Raw genomic sequence first — 19,530 nt, forward strand, 5'->3', positions numbered from 1 at the left:
ATGTATCACTTATCTTATCACATAATCAATAAATGTCCGATTTTCCATCCCAGCCATATCTACTAATCTTATGGCTATCCCATTTTTTTTATTATGTATTTTTTATTAAAAGATTGTTTCTTAAACAAAAATTTAGAATATGTTCCCTTCTACATTACAATTAGCAATATGGCAGGAAGCAGTAATGCCTAAAGTAAGCATTTACTTATTGCATCTATATTAATCTAGAAGCTTTACTGAATATCAGAATATAATCAATGAAGTGTGTAGATTGTGTAGCAAACGTAAATTGTGAACTTACAACATTGTACGTAATACCATGAGGTTTTGAATGTTGATATGCACATATGTGCGGGCTAGGTTTCCTTACAGGCAATGCATGCAGGAGTGCTGGGTGCTGTCACAAAAAGGACTGTGAAAGAAAAACTTGTACTCTACATGAGAAATGTAATGTATAAGATTTTAATTGTTTAAAATCGTTCCACACTGTAAAATAGAACATTTGAGTTGAAATTTTTTAATTTTTTATTTTTTGCAAGTAGTGAATGAAGTCCTGACACGCACAATTGTGTGGGTTCTGTTTTTCAGCCGATAGATCTTATTTTGTAAAATAAACTGTAAAAACATGTATTTGAGAATATTTTAGTAAGTTTTTGACGTTTTGACACCTCCAGATTTCTTTCAGGTCTGACGACAAGCTGCTGCTGCCAAAAGGACAGTAATATCAAAACTCCTTCTCAATGTAGAAAATGTAACGTTTACTTGTGTTTGAACGAAGATTTAATTGTTTTAAATTATTCCCCACTGTAAAATAGAACATTTGTTCATGTACATATGTATATTCACATGCAATGAGGTAATTTCTTTTTTGCAAGTACTGAAGTAAGTCCTGACACGCATAATTGTGCGGGTGCTTTTTTTTTTCAGATGTTAATTTTTATTCTGTAGAATAAACTAAAAATATATGTATTTAAGAGCATTTTAGTCAGTTTTTGACATACAAACAAAAATTCACACTGCTAGTTTTCTTTCAGGTCTGAAAGGGTTAAGAAGTGAAGTCAGTGATCTCCTTTTGACGCAACACACTTTTTTTTTTTTTTTTGCTAGGGGCTTTACGTCGCACCGACACAGATAGGTCTTATGGCGACGATGGGATAGGAAAGGCCTAGAAGTTGGAAGGAAGCGGCCGTGGCCTTAATTAAGGTACAGCCCCAGCATTTGCCTGGTGTGAAAATGGGAAACCACAGAAAACCATTTTCAGGGCTGCCGATAGTGGGATTCAAACCTACTATCTCCCGGATGCAAGCGCCACAGCCGCGCGCCTCTACACGCATGGCTAACTCACCCGGTACGCAACACACTGAAACGACTTAAAGAGGCAATATTTTTCCAACGTCGCATAAACATAACATCACTAGGAGTTGCAGCAGCACGCTGCTCGATGTAGCGTAGGGCAAGGTCAAGGGTACTGACAACGGCAATGTGTGAAACAACATCAGTTTGGGCATTCCCCTCGTCCTCACTATCATTTGTGTTGATCTCAGCTGACATCCCCTCCTGCAACACTGTCTTCATCTGTATAGTATTACTTTTTTTTTTTTTTTTGCATCGCACCGACATAGATATGTCTTATAGTGACGATGGGATAGGAAAGGCCTAGGAATTGGAAGGAAGCGGCCGTGGCCTTAATTAAGGTACAGCCCCGGCATTTGCCTGGTGTGAAAATGGGAAACCATGGAAAACCAACTTCAGAGCTGCCGACAGTGGGACTCGAACCCACTATCTCCCGATTACTGGATACTGGCCGCACTTAAGCGACTGCAGCTATCGAGCTCGGTTATAGTATTCCTCATGACCACTGTCGTCGGTAGCCGTCCACTCTTTGATGCATTTTGTCTCTGCATTTTAGCAACCTGGAATTTTCTTTACTAGTCGAAGAAGTTCACATTCTTTGCCAGGAAAAAACTGTTATAACAAACTCCAGATCAGGCGAGAGAATTTTCCATGATTTCCGCAGTACCCCTTCGCTTGTGTTCTCCCAATCTTCTGCCACCCAGTAAATTACGTCCTTTGTGGTAATTTTCGTAAGCTTTTACAGGATTGTATATTCTTCATTCTCTTCAAGCAGGCTTCGAAGAAGCATTTTTCTGTAATTCTGTTTTATTGCTTGCAACACTCCTGGGTCCATTGGCTGCAAAATCGAAGTGACATTGTGTGAAAGGAAATATGGCTGTAATGTCACCGCAAACAAGTTGCATTTTTTCTGGATGTGACAGAGCATTGTCTATCAGTAACAATGCACGAGGAGGCAGTTCATTTTCTTTGTTAAATGCTTTCACTTTTGGCACAAATTGTTTTCTGAACCAGTCTTGGAATAAGGTGCGATCCATACAAGCCTTTTTCTGATTTTTGTAATAAACAGGGAGTGAGTTCATGTTCATGTTTTTGAAACACTGTGGTTTTGCCGATTTGACAATTACCTTTAGTGGAAACGTATGTGCCGCAGAGGCATTACTGCAAGCTAACACAGTTACGCGTTGTTTATCCATTTTAAAACCTGGGGCAGATTTTTCTTCATGTGATGCACGGCTTTTGGTAAGCAACGCTTTAAAATTTAGCCCCGTTTCATCTGCATTGTACACTTGCTGCAGTGAGTACAAAGAAGAAATCACTTTAAATTCCTCGAGGTATTCAGTAGCTGCATTGTTGTCTGCTGACAGTTTCTCGCCAGTTATCTAAGCTGTCTAATTCCATGTCTTTTCTTCTATTGGTCTAAAAAACTGCAACTAACCGAAAATGATGGATCGTCATCCATAAGCTTGTTCAATTGAAGCGCCTTTTCTTGTATAAGAGGGGCAGTCATAGGGATTCTTTTCTGCCTTTCTTGACTAAACCACAAAAAAAGTGCTCCATCTAGTTTTTCATACGAGGACAATGTCGTCGTTTGCCATTTTTCAAGAGACTTTTCACTCGTAGCAGAACAAAACTGCTCAATCTTAATACGGTTCTTTTTCCAACTGCTAAGGGATGCTTTGCCGACACCAAATTCGATTGATAATTGAGTGGCACTTTCGCCATTGTTCAGTCTTTTTAACACTCAAGTTTTTCTTTTAACGTACACGAGTTGTGTTTATGTTTGCTTGCCATGATGAGAGACAGCAGGGACTAGGAACGGAATGTAAAACGAACTCAGCACTCATGAAACAAAGCAATCTTTCAATCATTTTAATACTTAACACACAAACTCTTAAAGCCAATATATTGTTGTATTTGACGAAAATCCACCTAATCTGAACAGGGTTCGGTCCCAATTAGTTTGGATTAGTACGACTCTACTGTATATGAATCTTCCATCTTTTCATCATATCTACAATCTCTTCACTCTTGCCTGTTAGAATTATCATGTTTACAGCTTATGTTTGTATTTTAGTCCAGTCCAAGTACTGTATTTTGTTTATCATTGATATTACTCCCTGTATTCCGAGGATATATTCAAACTCTGGAGAGTCATCATTCGTTCCAAGGGTACATGAAGTTTGCCCTAAATTTGGTTTTTATTCATCCATCCAAGGCTCGTTCTTAGACTGAAAGTAAGACAAAATAACATTCTTCTGCTGACCTGCTAAGCCTAATGCATCACAGGATTTTCTTTCAGGGTTTACTCCCTCAGCCTTCAATTATCCCTCCCCTTCCCACAAGGCAGTGGATTCCTTCTGTACTATCCCCAGATGGACGGGTTGCCTCCTCCGCCAGTTCAGCCGTACTGACAACTTTCCACTTTGTGCCTTTACTGCCGTTAAGATCTTCACACGTATCCCTGTGCACGGGGCCTATGTTATACCCCATGGAACTGGGTCCCCACCAGAACACGGTAGTGTGGTGCCAGTATCTCCATAACAGTTGGTTTTAGGGTCTTAAAACATCATTTTCGAACCCATAGGCCATTACATGTGATAAATCTCATAATTAGACCATATTGAAGATAATGTATTAGAGTTAAAAACTTTTTATTACCACCTACTCAATACAAAAATAATTTTCAAGTTCATGCTTTCAACATTATCCACGCGTCACATATGGACGTATTTTAGTGCATACAATATTATCTGTCTCAATTCAACACAATTCACTAGAGGCAATAACAAGTGGTCTGCCTTGTCCTATTCACGCTGTCATCGCTAGCAAATATTTTCACCAGTCTAATGGATTTCAAACTTCAAGTTTATACCCAACAACTCTACAATTAGTCCACGCTTCAAACATCGAAGTTCTTTTTAATGTCTACTATTACATCTTTTCTATTTTAACAACCTTTATGATTGTTTTTACTTTTCAGATTATTAATATTCATTGTACTTTATGAAAAATCTTTGATGCTAATCTGTATAATATGTTACAGTCTAATTTTAATACTATACAACCACTTTTATTACAACTTTACCATTCTTTTAATATAACGACATTTTCAACCATTTAAATAAACTCAGGGCCCTGACCTTAAGCTTTGCGTATTTATAGCTGATGATGTTCGCAAAGACGAATGAAACATGTCCTATTAACCAATGTACCTCATGAATATTTTATAAATAATTGAGTGCATTATTTTTGTATTGAATAGGTGGTAATAAAAAGTTTTTAACTCTAACCCATAGGCCATTACCGAGTTTTGTTTTTTGTGTCACGAGGTTTAAAATAAGCTCTGTCTTGTTCTTGTATAAAAATTTCATATTTTGCAGTATTAGCCTATGTTAATGTCCCAAAGAGCCTAAATCTAGGGAATGGAGAGGGCTGTTAAAATTCCTTGTAGATAGGGTTTACTCACAGGGGCCTAAAAGATAAGTATACAAAATTTGTTTCAGATTGATGGAATGGTACGGATTTGTATAAAGAACAGAAGGACAGACAGACATACATTCTGCTTTATACAGTATACAGTAAAATACCAGTATAACAAAATTTTGGGAACCTCAGAATTTAATTTGTTATAGTGAAATTTTGTCATACTGAAATAAGTCAATTCTTAAGAACTCGCCCCTTGCTAAACCTGTTGAAGAATCTGCCATTATTTCAACATGAATATACAGATAAAAATCTTAATACTGTATTTATTAAATGAGAGGCAAATTAGGATATATATATATATATATATATATACATGAAGCAATGATATAAAGTACAGGTACTTGCAAGAAGTTTTCAGCATCTCAAATTTTACCCCTTGCTGGTACACCATGTCCTCGATTTTATATTTTGAAAGAGTCTGTGATTTTCTCCTAAACACTCCCAGACACAAACAAATATTCAAGGCAATCAGCAACAATTGCACTTGAATTTAACACAGATTCTGGCACATCACTTAGTGACAGAAGAAAATCCTGAAGAGTCAAACTCTGTTGAACACTTCCTCTTCCTCATCACACGGATTCCTACCCCTTATAATATCTACTGTTTTAGAAATCAGTATGTTTGAATACATGTCTTTTATGTTACTTATATGTTACTTTCCTCTAATTCAAAATCCTTGGTTTTGTTGCAAAATTCAATGATGATGTTGAGTATTGCTGTTGAAGTAAACTTAAGTGTTTCTTTTAAAAAAATCTGTATAAACTTTGGCATCCTACAGGTTGGACTATTTCGAATATTTACTATTGAACTTACGGATGTATTTATTTTATGAATTATGAATAGTGTAGTTTTAGTATTCTTTTATGACATTTATGATATACAGTAAAACTTTGTTAAGACATTTCTACAGGAGACAACAAAAATGAACGTGTTAAGCAAGAAAATGTATTACTGAATATATGAATAAAAACTACCTAACAGGGGTATAGAAACAATAAATAAGACTTTTCCCGACATGAGGGCATTTTACGTCATGTATCCGCGGATACAGTGTAAACTATATCTACCATATTATTAAAAGGTGAGAAAAACACGAGAGAACAAGCATGAAAACCTTTTCTACAGGGGCTCATACAATAACAAGTGCGATGAAAATTATGAAAAACATCAAACCACAAATATGAAAACATGTGCACAGGGGCCAATAAAAATATCAAATTACTGCAGATCACACTCTTTCTAAAACAAATGTTAGTAGAAGCCTTTTATTTCAGAGCAGGGGGTTATTAAACATTGTCTGGTCACACTCTTTGACAATGAATTGGAGGTTACACTCGACCATGTGCGACTGGCAAGAATGACTTTGGCCGCCATTTTGAATTGAACAAAATTTCGACCAACTTAAGTGATCGAGTCGAAACTCGAAGGTGCGAGTTCAACATTTGCACGCCCCGGTCCACTTTCTGACAGATTTTAATTTTGTCTTCATTAGTAAGAAATTTCACGGCTTTGAAGGGCTGATGTCATTCTTCTTCGCAATTTACCCTTTCTTTCCTCCTTTCTCCACTTCCCGAAGTATTTTACATTTTTCTTTTAAAGAAAACTGCTTTTGCTTCTTTTGATCCATATTGGCAAAAGAGTTAACTGGCACACTAATAGGCCACACACGCTGCTTCATAAATGAAAGATAAAAACGAACGTGTCATGAGACGTGAACAAACGAAATGCAGTACTGAGTGTAGAGATGTGAAACCGTAACGTTCATTGGTTGATTGTAAATGTGGCATTCCTACCCAGCCAATAGCGTTACTTCTTATGTATTGGTTACTTTGAAAACGATATCCAGCTCAACCAATCACGTACATGTATGGAATATGGCTACCTGAACCATATTCTGTAAACACGAATACTGTAATTCAACCTGCGCACCCCAATATTTGAAGATATTTTTATGAATAGAAAATTGGCTTTAAATTGCATTTTATGTATAAGAAAATAATCCTACATAATGATGTTCAGTACTGGTACACCAAAACTGAATAAGATAATCTTCATATGTTGTTGGGTAGGCAACACCCTCGTCAGAATGTAATGTGTTCACATACCTTCCCTAATTTGTAATCGGGTAGTTTCACCTGTGTGTTGTATAGTGTGTGAACCCTGGTATTAGCTGTATAGAGACATGTTGTGCGAAATACACAGTGATTAAAACAGGATGAATTTCAATTATATTTTGAAGGGAAAATATGTTAAATATAAGCAAAAAGGCTACATTTTAATTTGTTATACCGAAAGTTCAAAATTTGTTACAATGAAATATTTTAACACACGTTAAATAGGAAGGGAAAAAAAATAACTTTTCTATTCTGAACATTTTGTTAAACTGGCGTTTGTTATAATGGCATTTTACTGTATGTATAATATATAGATAGATAATGATACACAATTAAGGCAATAATTACCTGGGTCCATGAAGAGATCATGTTTATCTCCATCAACATCATACTCCCATACCCACACTTGTTCTGTTTCATCATAACGTGATGGATGCTGTAGACCTGTCGGGGGTATCAAGATGTCATCAAAGAAATCTAGAGTTACTGAAAGGAATGAAAGTATGGTTCTTAGATCTGAATATTCCTTAAGTTCCACATTTAAAAAAATACATATATATAAGAAATCATACGATTTTTATGGTTCAATTTTTTACCTAGAAGAACGGAGGTAGGATTTTCAGTTCAAAATTGGAAGTTTAAGTAAACCTAAAGACCAACATTCAATATCTGATTTAAACATTCTATCACTTCAATGGATAACAGTCTTGAAAAACAGCCTTCCCTAGAAAAGTTTCTCTATTGAGTATCTGAAGGAGAATTGATCATCACATTTAACAGCACAATTTCTCACCAATTCAAAAAAGTGAAATCGATTATACAGTATAACATCACTACCTAATGATTCAAACCATAATACAAAGAATTAGCTCAGAACTTCGTTACTTAGCTTGAGAAACTGCTCTCTTCATCTGGCATCACTGCAGATTTATTTAGTCACAAACAGTAACGGAGAGGAAGGCAGACTATATTCATCACTTTGTTGACAACTAACATTATGACATTTCTTTACCTCAGCCCAACTGCACAACATTTTCCCTATTTATTTAAGCATTTAAATTATGATACAAATAAATCTTCATGAATGATTTACCATAGACTCCTTCACTGCTACAACTGCGGATTTTCCCAATGATGACTTCTTCCATAAAAGGTCTGAAGACAACATACCGAAATTCAACTTTTGTATGGGCAGCTCCGTCTCCAGGGAATATATAAGAATCCTCCAACTTGGTGATGTCGTATAGAGAAATGCATAGGCCAACATTGAGAACAACCTAAAAATGGAATCTCAAAATTATATTGTAAAATATCTAGGTAACGCTTACAAGATTATATGTAGGTAATGGAAAGGAAGAAACAAGTACAATTCAAGTCATATATTCAAGATTATGAATACCTGGGCTGAAAGTATATTTTTTAAACACACATTATTTTATCTGTGAAGTGATGTGGAATGAAGGAACCGTTATTCTAAACATATCTTCCAAATGTGAAAGAAAGAAAAAAATGTACAGTCAAGGAAATATAAGCCTTTACACACGGAGAGCTTGAACCTCCTTCACAGATCTTTGCTTAGTACAGCTACAATAAATTAATATGAATAACTGTAGCCTTCAACAAAGAGTATAACTTATATAACAAATGACCAATGCAGCGTTGTATAATGTATATGACATTAGGACTTACTGTAGAAACCAGTCACGGGTATAGTACGTTATTAAACATCAGAGTGAAGCCTGGATCAGGTGGGGATATAGAGAGGATACCCCAAAACCACCTTTAGGATAAGAATGTAACATTTTGAAAAATTGATGCATAAATACGACACTTCAACATTTGATAATATTATGCTTTATCAGAAGAAACTTACAACATGATGTGTTGGGCAACCCTACAACATAGCTATGAAACCACCAAATCATCATTATTTATTACAATAAGAGTTGCTTTATGGTTTGTTTATTTATTTATTTATTTATTGGTGACAAAAGGTCCCATGAGCCTCTGGCTCGTGATAGGTACAGAACAGTACATACTTTTCTTAAGGCGACACAATAATTATATTTCATATTACAATCGCTTTTTCAGTAGCGTGACAAGTACATTTTTGGATAACTAAGATAAAGTTGTTGTTTTTTCTATTTGACTCCCATGGATGACCTGTGCATGTGGTATGATCATGATGATGATAACGATGTAGGGAGAAGGTGAAACCTGGTGTCAGCACACAGACTAAATCTGTCAATTAACACCAAGGGGTCTGCTCAAGGCTCAACATCTCCATCCGATGGATGAATCACCATCACCTCACTCCATATGAACACTACGGAGGGGTTTGGCACACAATATAGTGATCAGAAATTGTATAGCACCTACCTTCTGATGGCAATTTTTTGCCCCCCACCAACAGACCTCAAACCAGGTAAGCATGGCGCCAGATTATAAAGACTTGATGCCTTAACAATGATGGCCACCAGATGGGCTAGATAAGTGGTAACTGATGATGATAACATAAAATCTTGTTAGATCAAGGCTGCGATAGCCAGATGACCTTAAAACAAAAATCTAAATCAGTTGGGCATCACAGGAGATTGGAAGACAGAAGCATTAAATTGGTAGAGAAGGAGGCAACATGTTAAGAGAATATGAGGACTTCAGAGTTGGTCACTGAATTATGATAGGCTTATATGATATGGTATGATATGATATGATTGGAACAAAAGAATTATAGAAGCATTTTCTCTACATAGGTGGGAAGCTACAGAACACTATCCTCATGTTGGTACCATGAAGTCATTGTGGCCCAAAATTAACCAGTCAATTATGGCTCTTTTGTGAAATCAATCGACCAATCATCACTGATCTGCATTTAGGGCAGATTCCCTATCAGCCATTTATCTAGCTTTTTTAAAATAATTCCAAACAAGTTGGAAATTTAATGAACATCTTCCATGGCAAATTATTCCAATCTCGAACTCCTCTTCTATGAACAATATTTGTTCCAATTTGTCCTCTTGAATTTCAACTTTATCTTCATATCGTGATCTTTCATACTTTTAAAAACACCACTCAACCTTATTTGTCTACTAATTTAATGTCATTCCTTGCCATCTTTCCACTGACATCTCGGAACATACTGCTTATTAATTTGAAACAATTAAGTTTATTGAAGTGGTCAACCTATTCAATACAATACATTCATGAGAATGTTTATTTAACTTAAGCATGACACTTAAATTGGGACATGTTTTGTCCTTGTAGTGGGCATCCTCAGCCTATCTCTCAGCCTCAAAATCAATTGTTATCGGGATCCCGATACATTCGTATTAAACCATCTTATAACTAAAATAGTAGTATGAGTTAAAAATACAATGTAACAGTCCTTTACTGACAGGTAAACCAGATTTAGTGGAGTTCTTGAAAAAGTCTTTGAAATAAATCATAAGATATCTGGTGTTGGCACCTATTAAAATAATTATCATGTGGTGAGGCACTCTCTGTCTTATGAAACAATGTTTAACGTTAAAAGAATACATTAACACTTGATACAAAATAAACACCACGTTAAGACACTATGTACAATACATTAACACTTGATATAAAAATATAAACACCATGTTAAGAAACTATGTACTGTACAGTCACCGGATAAAGATTTAAGTGAAAGTTGTCTGAATGCTAATTAAAATGTTTGGTGTCTGATAACATCTATTAATCGTACTCGAAGGATATTGTAAAACCTCTTGATGTTGCTATAATCATAGTCGTATTTTTCTAAGCTGAAGTCTTCCAACAGATTGTGGAATTGAAACGGCTGAGAGTTCTATTGTAGCCAAACCCTTGGTTCATGTTTTTTTTTGAACGGGCTATAGTTGACTGGAGATCTAATTTGTACGCTGTAACGGTTTAGAGAATAAGTGAATAATAAGGATAGGTAGATCAACGATAGTTCCAAAGAGTTCGAGGTGTGGTGTTGGCCACTGTCTTGATGTTGGTCAAATGGGAGACTCATAACATACTAAATTTTAGATGGAAGAATGATATGCACTGAGGAAATGAAGTTGTTAGAATGTCTGTAACAAAATTTTAATTTTAATTAGCATTCAGACAACTTTCACTTAAATCTTTAAATCTTTTAAATCTTTATCCTGTGACTGTACAGTACATAGTGTCTTAACATGGTGTTTATATTTTATTACAAGTGTTAATATATTGTTCATAGTGTCTTAATGTGGTGTTTATTTTGCATCAAGTGTTAATGTATTCTTTAAATGTTAAACATTGTTTCAGTACCTAACCACATGATAATTATTTTAATAGGTGCCAACAACAGAGATCTTATGAATTATTTCAAAGGCTTTTTCAAGAACTCCACTAAATCTCCACTAAATCTGGTTTACCTGTCAGTAAAGGATCGTCACATTGTATTTTTAACTCATACTACTATTTTAGTTATAAGATGGTTTAATGCGAATGTATTGGGATACCGATGACAATTGATTTTGAGGCTGTATTGGAGAATGATAAGTGACAACAGGGTTGTGAGTTTATAGGAAGGGCTGTACCTTAATTAAGGCCACGCTTCCTTCCAATTCCTAGGCCGTTCCTATCTCCTATCCCATCGTCGCCATAAGACATATCTGTGTTGGTGCGACGTAAAGCAAATAGAAAAAAAAAAGTTTATAGGAAGTGGAGACATGAAATTTGTTTCATGAACTAAATATCATTTTATGTCATGGAAATTGATTCATTGATTCGTTGTGCAAGTTATGTTACTTGTTTTACCAAGATTTAAATGTACTGATAGGTAAATGGAGCTATATATGTAATGCATCGACTTGGTTATATTGGTCATATGTGAATGTGTTTGAAGGATAATTTGTGCACATGAGTAATGAAATTCAGTCATATAAAAAATTCCTCCCAACTCGACGTTGAGGTTGAAATTATACGAGATATTACTAATGGACAGGGAAACAGTCTCGTTATTGTCGTATTTTGTAAAGTGTTATAAATTATTTTCGAACGTTCATGATTTGGTTTATATTGTGAAATGTCTGTGAAAGTTTTCTCTGTCGTTAATTCAGAAGTACTTGCTAAACTTAACTGGTCAATGTGCCTAGAGAGTGTATAGCATTGCTGCGCTAGTGAGGTCTATCTCAATGAAAGTTTTTGATCGGTTATTCACAATACTAGCGTAGATTGGTTTAATGTTTAGTGTCCAGCCATATAGCAACTCGGTAGTATTGTATAGTAGTGTTGCGCGGTCTATGAGCCGTTGCAAGCCACTGTTGATGTGAACAGGGTGAACAATCGATAATGCTATTTTTTTTTTTGCTAGTTGTTTTACGTCGCTCCGACACAGATAGGTCTTATGGCGACGATGGGATAGGAAAGGGCTAGGAGTGGGAAGGAAGCGGCCGTGGCCTTAATTAAGGTACAGCCCCAGCATTTGCCTGGTGTGAAAATGGGAAACCACGGAAAACCATTTTCAGGGCTGCCGACAGTGGGGTTCGAACCTACTATCTCCTGAACACTGGATACTGGCCGCACTTAAGTGACTGCAGCTATCGAGCTCGGTAATCGATAATGGCTGTTAAAATTTGAAATCAAGGCTTACTAGATAACAAAACGTCATATTGGAACTACAAAGAAGTTAGAACTTCGATTAACTGATCAGGATTGCAAAGAAACGAAATGACAGGTGCAAAAGAAAACCAGTCTCTATGTGGAACATGCGATAAGAACATCAGAGATGACGATATACCGATACATTGTGACGGTACGTGTGAGAAATGGCAGCACAAGGAGTGCACAGGCATGACTTTAGGGGAGTTTGACATACTGAGACGAAAAAACAGCAAACTGTTGTGGATGTGCGAGACATGCAAGCACCAGCTAATCGAGAAAAGGGACAAAGAAAAGAAGATGGAGGAGCTGTCTCAGAAAGTGGACTCAATTATAGATTTCCTGCAAAACCAGCTACGAGCATCGATAGAAGAAATAGGAAAATCACTGAATAAGCAGAGGCCGCAAGTGACGCAAGGAATCCCAAAAGCTAAACCAGTAGAAACAAAGGATAACAACAGAGGAGGAACAGAAGGTAACAGGATGACTAAACCGAATGCATAAGAGAACAGCACAGAAGAACGAGTAGCAGACAAACTGATGCATGCAGAAGATGCAGAGAAGGAAATATCAGCCAACTGACGCAAATGGTGAAAAGGGAAAAGAACAGATCTCGCCGCAACCACAAATAATAGTAGGGACAAAAGAGGAAGAAGACCTTCAAGCACGAGAAAGGACTGCTTGGTTATATGTGGGACGACTGAAGAAGAGCACAACCAGTGAATCTCTAACGCGCTTCCTTAATGCAATTACAGAGGGTATATCGTGTGAGGATCTCAATATCAAGGGGAACTACAAAGAGTTTAAGGTGGGAATACCATTCAAGAATCATGCTGAATCCGGGTTTCTGGCCGAAGGGAGTATTTGTGAGGAGATTTCGTTTTCGGAGGAACACCCACGAAGAGATGAGGAAGAGGGAGGATCACTTGAATAAACCCATAAAAATACTTCTATGGAACATCGAAGGATTAAGGAATGCATTGCCATACATACAGGAAAGTACATTAAAGGACACTGACGGAGCGATACTTACCGAGACATTTCTTACAGATCCACTGAATCTACAGTCATTCTATGCAGTGCACGCACTGGCAACACCGACAGCTGGGGGGCCAGCAACAGGAGTCACATGCTACAATAAAAGCAATTTGGGAAACCTTGAGGGTACTTCTAAGGAAGAGAATATGGTAATAATTAGGATCACAATGGTCACTCTCATAGGAATATACATCCCACCGGGCGAACCAACGGAAAACATCACAGAAACGGTATCCAAGGTAACAGAACAAACAAGAAGTGAGGAAAATGTAATTATCACTGGGGATTTTAACTGCAGAACTGACAAACCCTGCACTAAGACAGACCTGCTTATGGAAGCCTTACAAGAGCAAGGTTTTAAAATGGCAAACAAACATGTACCTACATACATAGCCCCAAATGGAAATAGCACAATCGACCTTGTCTTCTACAGAGGAAACAGCCTACAATTAAAGAAGCAGGAAGGACTGTGGACTTCCTCAGAAGCACCCATAAGGAAGCATATCCCAATTATAACACTGTTTCAAATGGAAACTAAACAAAGACAAGTGTGTTGGAGGGAATCAAATACTCGAGGAAACTGGATCTCAAAATCCTGAAGAATAGTACGGGAGAAATAGAGAAGGCAAGGGACCTTATTAAAAAGGGGAAATTAGATGAGGCTTTAGAAATATCCACAAAAACAATGCAAACAGCCACCATGGAAAGGAGGACAAGGGGAGCACAAAGATGGTTCGACCAGGAGTGCTACAGAAAGAGAAAGGAAACACTAAGAGCACTATTCAGAGCCAAAACATCTAAACAGCAAGCGGACCTAACATTCTACGCTGAGAGAAGAAGAGAATACAAACATCTACTAAAACATAAAAGAGCTGACCATATGGAGAGAGAAGCAAGGAAACAGGCAGAGGACGCGAGGGCTGACCCTTTCACAGCTCTAAGGAAGAGGAACCCACCCACTACAGGAGAAGTACCAATATAGGCGTGGGATAACCACTTCAGCAAAATTCTAAACCAGCAACAGAAAGGTCAGGCATATGATCCAATAATACAACAGGTTCACGCATATGATCCAATAACGAAGGAGGAAGTAAGGCAGGCGATAAAGGAGGGAAAAAATAAAAAGGCAGCAGGACCAGACAATATCTACATCGAGCACCTGAAGGAATCTATGGATATTATGCAAGATCTCTGGGTAGATCTAATGAACAAATGCATGGAATTAGGACAGACACCTGAAAGCTGGAGAACAGCAACAATGAAGATTCTCTATATAGGGAAAGGAAGTACTACAAGCCTGGACTCATATAGGGGAGTGGTATTGGAAGGTGCTATATTCAAGATGTTCACGAAAGTTCTAAATAAAAGACTACTAGAAATTATCGACAATCAAATACCTGAATGTCAATTTGGATTCAGGAAAGGCAGGAGTACATTACAAGCAATTTCCTACCTATTAGAGCAAATAGAAGACTCCCTTAGACACCCCAGGGGGAAGTATTATGCTGTATTTGTAGACTACAGGAAAGCGTTTGACCTGGTAAACAGGGAGAAACTTAAAGGAATGACTGGAAAGGACCACCCAATTGCGAGGATAACAGAAGATCTCTTAAAGTATAACTACATATGTATAAATAACAACGCGGAAACATCAAAACGGATTATTCAAACAAATGGAGTATTACAGGGGGACCCTGTCAGTCCTACACTATTTAACATCTATACAGCAGACATAATGAAAATCATTAAGGAGAACTCGAATACAACTATAACTCTATATGCAGATGACATGGTGATCGGGTCTCCTATAAGGACAGAAGTACAAGAAGCAATTAACAAGCTGGAGAATTGGGCCAGGGAAAACAATGTCACTATAAACCAAGAGAAAACTGTGCAGTTGACTTTTAGGAAGGGTGGAAAAGCAGCAGCGACTGACAAAATTGTGTTTTCAGGCAATTCACTAAAGAGAGTTAACAAATTCAAATACCTAGGGGTTACACTGCAAACAGCAGCATCATCATACAGTCTTCACATAGAAGAAAGGACAGCGGCAGCAATCAGGGCAATATACTACATAATATCAGGAACCTGTCTATCAGCACGGCAATGGCACTATTTAGGTGTACAATAGCCCCGATCATCACCTACGGCATACAGATCATCTGGCAAAAGTTAAAAATAGGTGAATTAACCAAAATTAAAAAGGTGAAGGCGATGTACATGAAAAGAGCAATGGGAGTAGGGAGGACAGCCCCCTCACGGCTTCTATACGAGATGATGGGAGAAACCTACTTCATAGAGGACATCAAGATCCACCACCACCTACCATCAACAGGACCATATCAAGAGCTACTAAGGAACCGAAATAAGAAGAGAGAAGAAATACAGCTGGAATTCTACAGCTCGCCTGCTATGTTGGAGAAGTCCTGGACCACAGAAAACCAGAAGCAAAGACATGTGATAGCCAGACTTTCAGTACACGGCTTTCACTACAAGCTGTGTATTAACAAGCGATTTCACAAACCAGACGTAGACTGCGTGTGTGTGCTGTGCGGCAAAAATTGTGACACATACCACATACTAAAGTGCACGAAAAGAACGAAGTCGATCACAGACTACAGTAAGGACTAAGCTGCTCAACTGAGCGCACCTTCTTCTTATTATAATTGATTTGGAGGCTGAGAGATAGGCTGACGATACCCACAACAAGGGCGAAACATGTCCCAATTGAAGTGTCATGCTTAAGTTAAATAAACATTCTCACAAATGTACTGTATTGAATAGGTTGACCACTTAAAGAAAATTGTTTCAAATTAATATATCTTGTTTTTAGTTATAGGAACAGCTTTTATAGGATATGTTCTCCCTTGAGGTCAAATATCTTTTTGAGGGGAACTGTAATTATAAATCTTTTATCAGCTGTTCCTTATTTAGGTATTGATTTAGTTCAATGAGTTTGAGGAGAGTTCGCTGTTAATAATGCTACTGCCTTTATATTTATTTGGGTCCGAGGAACTCTTCCTCGATTCCGGTATGATAAATTAATATATTTAGCATGGAAGGCTTATTTACCTTTATCACTTAATTTTTTATTATTTTTTCTGGGGTTGAGGGTTTTTATATTTTCTTTACTTATTTAATGGATTTTATTTAGTAAAGTTAATAGAAGAATTGAACTTCTGTCTTATGTTTTCAAAACATATGCTGGGCAACCATGAAGTTTATTAGGCCTACATGCAACATACTGCTTAGTTGAGCAGCTCGTCTCCTTCTCCCAAGTCTTCCCAGCCCCAGAACAAATTGTGCTGCTTTCCTTTGCAGATTTTTTTCAGTTCTCGAATCAAGTAATCCTGGTGAGGGTCCCATAAACTGAACTTACTCTAATTGTGGTATTACCAGGAAATTTAGGCCTATATATATGCCCTCTCCTTTACATCCTTACAAATCTCCTAAATACCTTCATAACCATATGGAAAGATCTGTAAAGCTTTATTTACAATCCCATTTATGTGAATACCCCAATGAAGATCTTTCCTTACACCTAGGTGCTTACAATGATCCCCATCAACAAAGTTAATAAAAACTGAGAAGACCTTTTCTCTTGGTGAAACTCACTACCTGACTTTTCACCATTGCCTGCAGGGCAGGTTAACAATACAATTATGATCGTGTTGACATTAGATCTCCTTAATTACAATATCAAAGACATACCTTATTTGCTAACTTCTTGTTAAGTTCCTCGGCTATAGCATCATGTAATTTCATCTGGAATGCCCACGGTGGTGTACGAATAACGTGCTTCATTTCAACAAGAACGAACATTGTGTATTTAGTTCAAAATGAGCAAGAGACCATCTGTGTCTAACGTCTACGGTCAGAAAAGGATATTTTCCGAAGATATATCACGATGAGATCTTGTCTAGGTCGCTACATTTGTATCTGTTTGTTTCAAGTGCCTTTAACCTCTGAATATAACAACTTAGTTCAATGCTGGATGTAAACCTTACTCTTTGAAGAACCTATGCTGCTCAACATGCATCATGCATGCCGAAGTCTGACACAAAGCATGACCACACCAAAGAGAATGAGTAGGGGACCACACCATGCACATGTACCTAACCCTCGTGGTACGCGCCATGAAGTAAAATAAAGGAAATGTCAGACGCCATATTAGTAAAATTAAGGTCGCCAACATTCAAGTCTTAAAATGTTACACATTGAGTTCAGAATTTTCAGCAACAATTCCTTTTACACATTATTATCATCATCAGCATGAAGTAGAAGTGTATTCAAACATTTAACAATTTGATGTTGACATACTGTGGTTTCAAAACTGACATATTTTGGGAAATATGTATTGAAAACTGACAGTAACATTATTCTTTGGTTTGTTTATGTTTTTTCATTTGTTTTCTGAGTGCCACCAAAGAAACGGTTCCTGACCTGACTTCGTCAGTGTGTCGACTGTCGATGAATTCTTGATTTTATGCAATGATGGGAAGTGGTGGTTAATTGGTGACTGGTGGATCACAACAATGTTCGATTCTAATCATTCTCCTTACCATCGTGTATTTTGGATGCATCTGAGTTTGGGTTTAGTGGTCATAATGAAGAACTTAAGATGACATAGTGAATCTGCATTTTAGTAATAACGCTGTCCTAATCGATCAATTCAGTTCAAAATGAGCAAGAGACCATCTGTGTCTGACTTCTATGGTCAGAAAAAGAAATTCAAGTCTCCTGCTGTTGAGACGAAACCACATAGTGGTACATTGTGGGCTGATGATGAAATTAGTTTAAATGTTTCGGATTTACCCAGTGATACCGAATCTGCATTTCTTTATCTAAGGAGTAGATTCCTTGAGAAATGCCGCGAGTGTCATCTTCCTATTGTTGTTCTAGTCCATCAGTTATATAGTATTGTGAAATGCAGAACAACTGTGGACAAAGATCTGGTAAGTTAATAAAGTTTTATTGCAGCCAATGGCCATATATAAATTGTTCTACTCTTTACTATATTCATGTAAGGTCTTTTCTCTTTTGCTACACTTATTGAAGTGGTATCGTTCACATATTTTCCCACATAATTTGCACACGTATTCGTAGCTTGGTTCTTGATATATCTCTTTTACATATAGCTTATGATGAAATCCGTGTACAGCCAGCCTGTTGATAGTACTGCGCATGTTCTTATTTGGGCCCATCCAGTCTCTACTTGTCATAGCATCCGTCACGTAAAACTCCGGTCAGATTTCTTCTCTTTTCAGGTTTAGGTGGGCAGTGGCTTGAGATGTCGATGGTACAGAAAGATATCTAAGATCCTCGATAAGAAAAGACTCCTGAGCTAACTCATAAGCTAGTCTAGATGGAGATGTCTTGGAAATACCTAATATTCTTTTCAGAAAGATAGCTTTCACTTTTTCAAGGGTAGTTAGGTCTGCTGTTGATAATTTGTCCCAGATTAAATCTATGCCGTGTGTCAGAATGGGTAGTATCTTTGCATGAAAAAGTTTCATTGCCGAGCCTATTGATATTTTGGTTGGGTCTTGTATATCGTAGCCAGCCCCGTAGTGTAGGGGTAGCGTGCCTGCCTCTTACCCGGAGGCCCCGGGTTCGATTCCTAGCCAGGTCAGGGATTTTTTACCTGGACCTGAGGGCTGGTACGAGGTTCACTCAGCCTACGTGATTAGAATTGAGGAGCTATTTGACGGTGAGATGGCGGCCCCAGTCTAGAAAACCAAGAATAACGGCCAAGAGGATTGGTTTTGCTGACCACACGACACCTCGTAATCTGCAGGCCTTCGGGCTGAGTAGCGGTCGCTTGGTAGGCCAAGGCCCTTCAAGGGCTGTAGTGCCATGGGGTTTGGTTTGGTGTTTTTTCTTCTTGTATATCGTAAATTCC

General features: G+C 37.5%; 2 protein-coding genes across 3 annotated transcripts in view; one reads left to right on the plus strand and one right to left on the minus strand.

Annotated features, from left to right (window-relative positions):
- The window catches only part of Polr3H (RNA polymerase III subunit H), a 43,773-nt gene extending 26,041 nt beyond the window's left edge, over positions 1–17,732 (minus strand). The window contains exons 1-3 of the mRNA XM_067147451.2: positions 17,340–17,732; positions 8,053–8,236; positions 7,308–7,445 (exon numbers count right to left, since the gene is read on the minus strand). Coding sequence (XP_067003552.1) covers positions 7,308–7,445; positions 8,053–8,236; positions 17,340–17,450 — 433 coding nt within the window. The 5' untranslated portion in view covers positions 17,451–17,732. The remainder of the gene's footprint in view (positions 1–7,307; positions 7,446–8,052; positions 8,237–17,339) is intronic.
- Positions 17,733–18,059: 327 nt separating this feature from the next.
- The window catches only part of LOC136874850 (inactive serine/threonine-protein kinase 19), a 36,150-nt gene continuing 34,679 nt past the window's right edge, over positions 18,060–19,530 (plus strand). The window contains exon 1 of one of the 2 annotated variants that reach the window (XM_067148529.2): positions 18,060–18,583. In XM_067148529.2, the coding sequence (XP_067004630.2) occupies positions 18,311–18,583 (273 nt within the window). In that variant the 5' untranslated portion in view covers positions 18,060–18,310. The remainder of the gene's footprint in view (positions 18,584–19,530) is intronic. The other variant, XM_067148528.2, reaches the window with a different exon arrangement.

Source organism: Anabrus simplex, chromosome 5 (genome assembly GCF_040414725.1).
Source record: "Anabrus simplex isolate iqAnaSimp1 chromosome 5, ASM4041472v1, whole genome shotgun sequence".
Taxonomy (NCBI): Eukaryota; Metazoa; Arthropoda; class Insecta; order Orthoptera; family Tettigoniidae; genus Anabrus; species Anabrus simplex.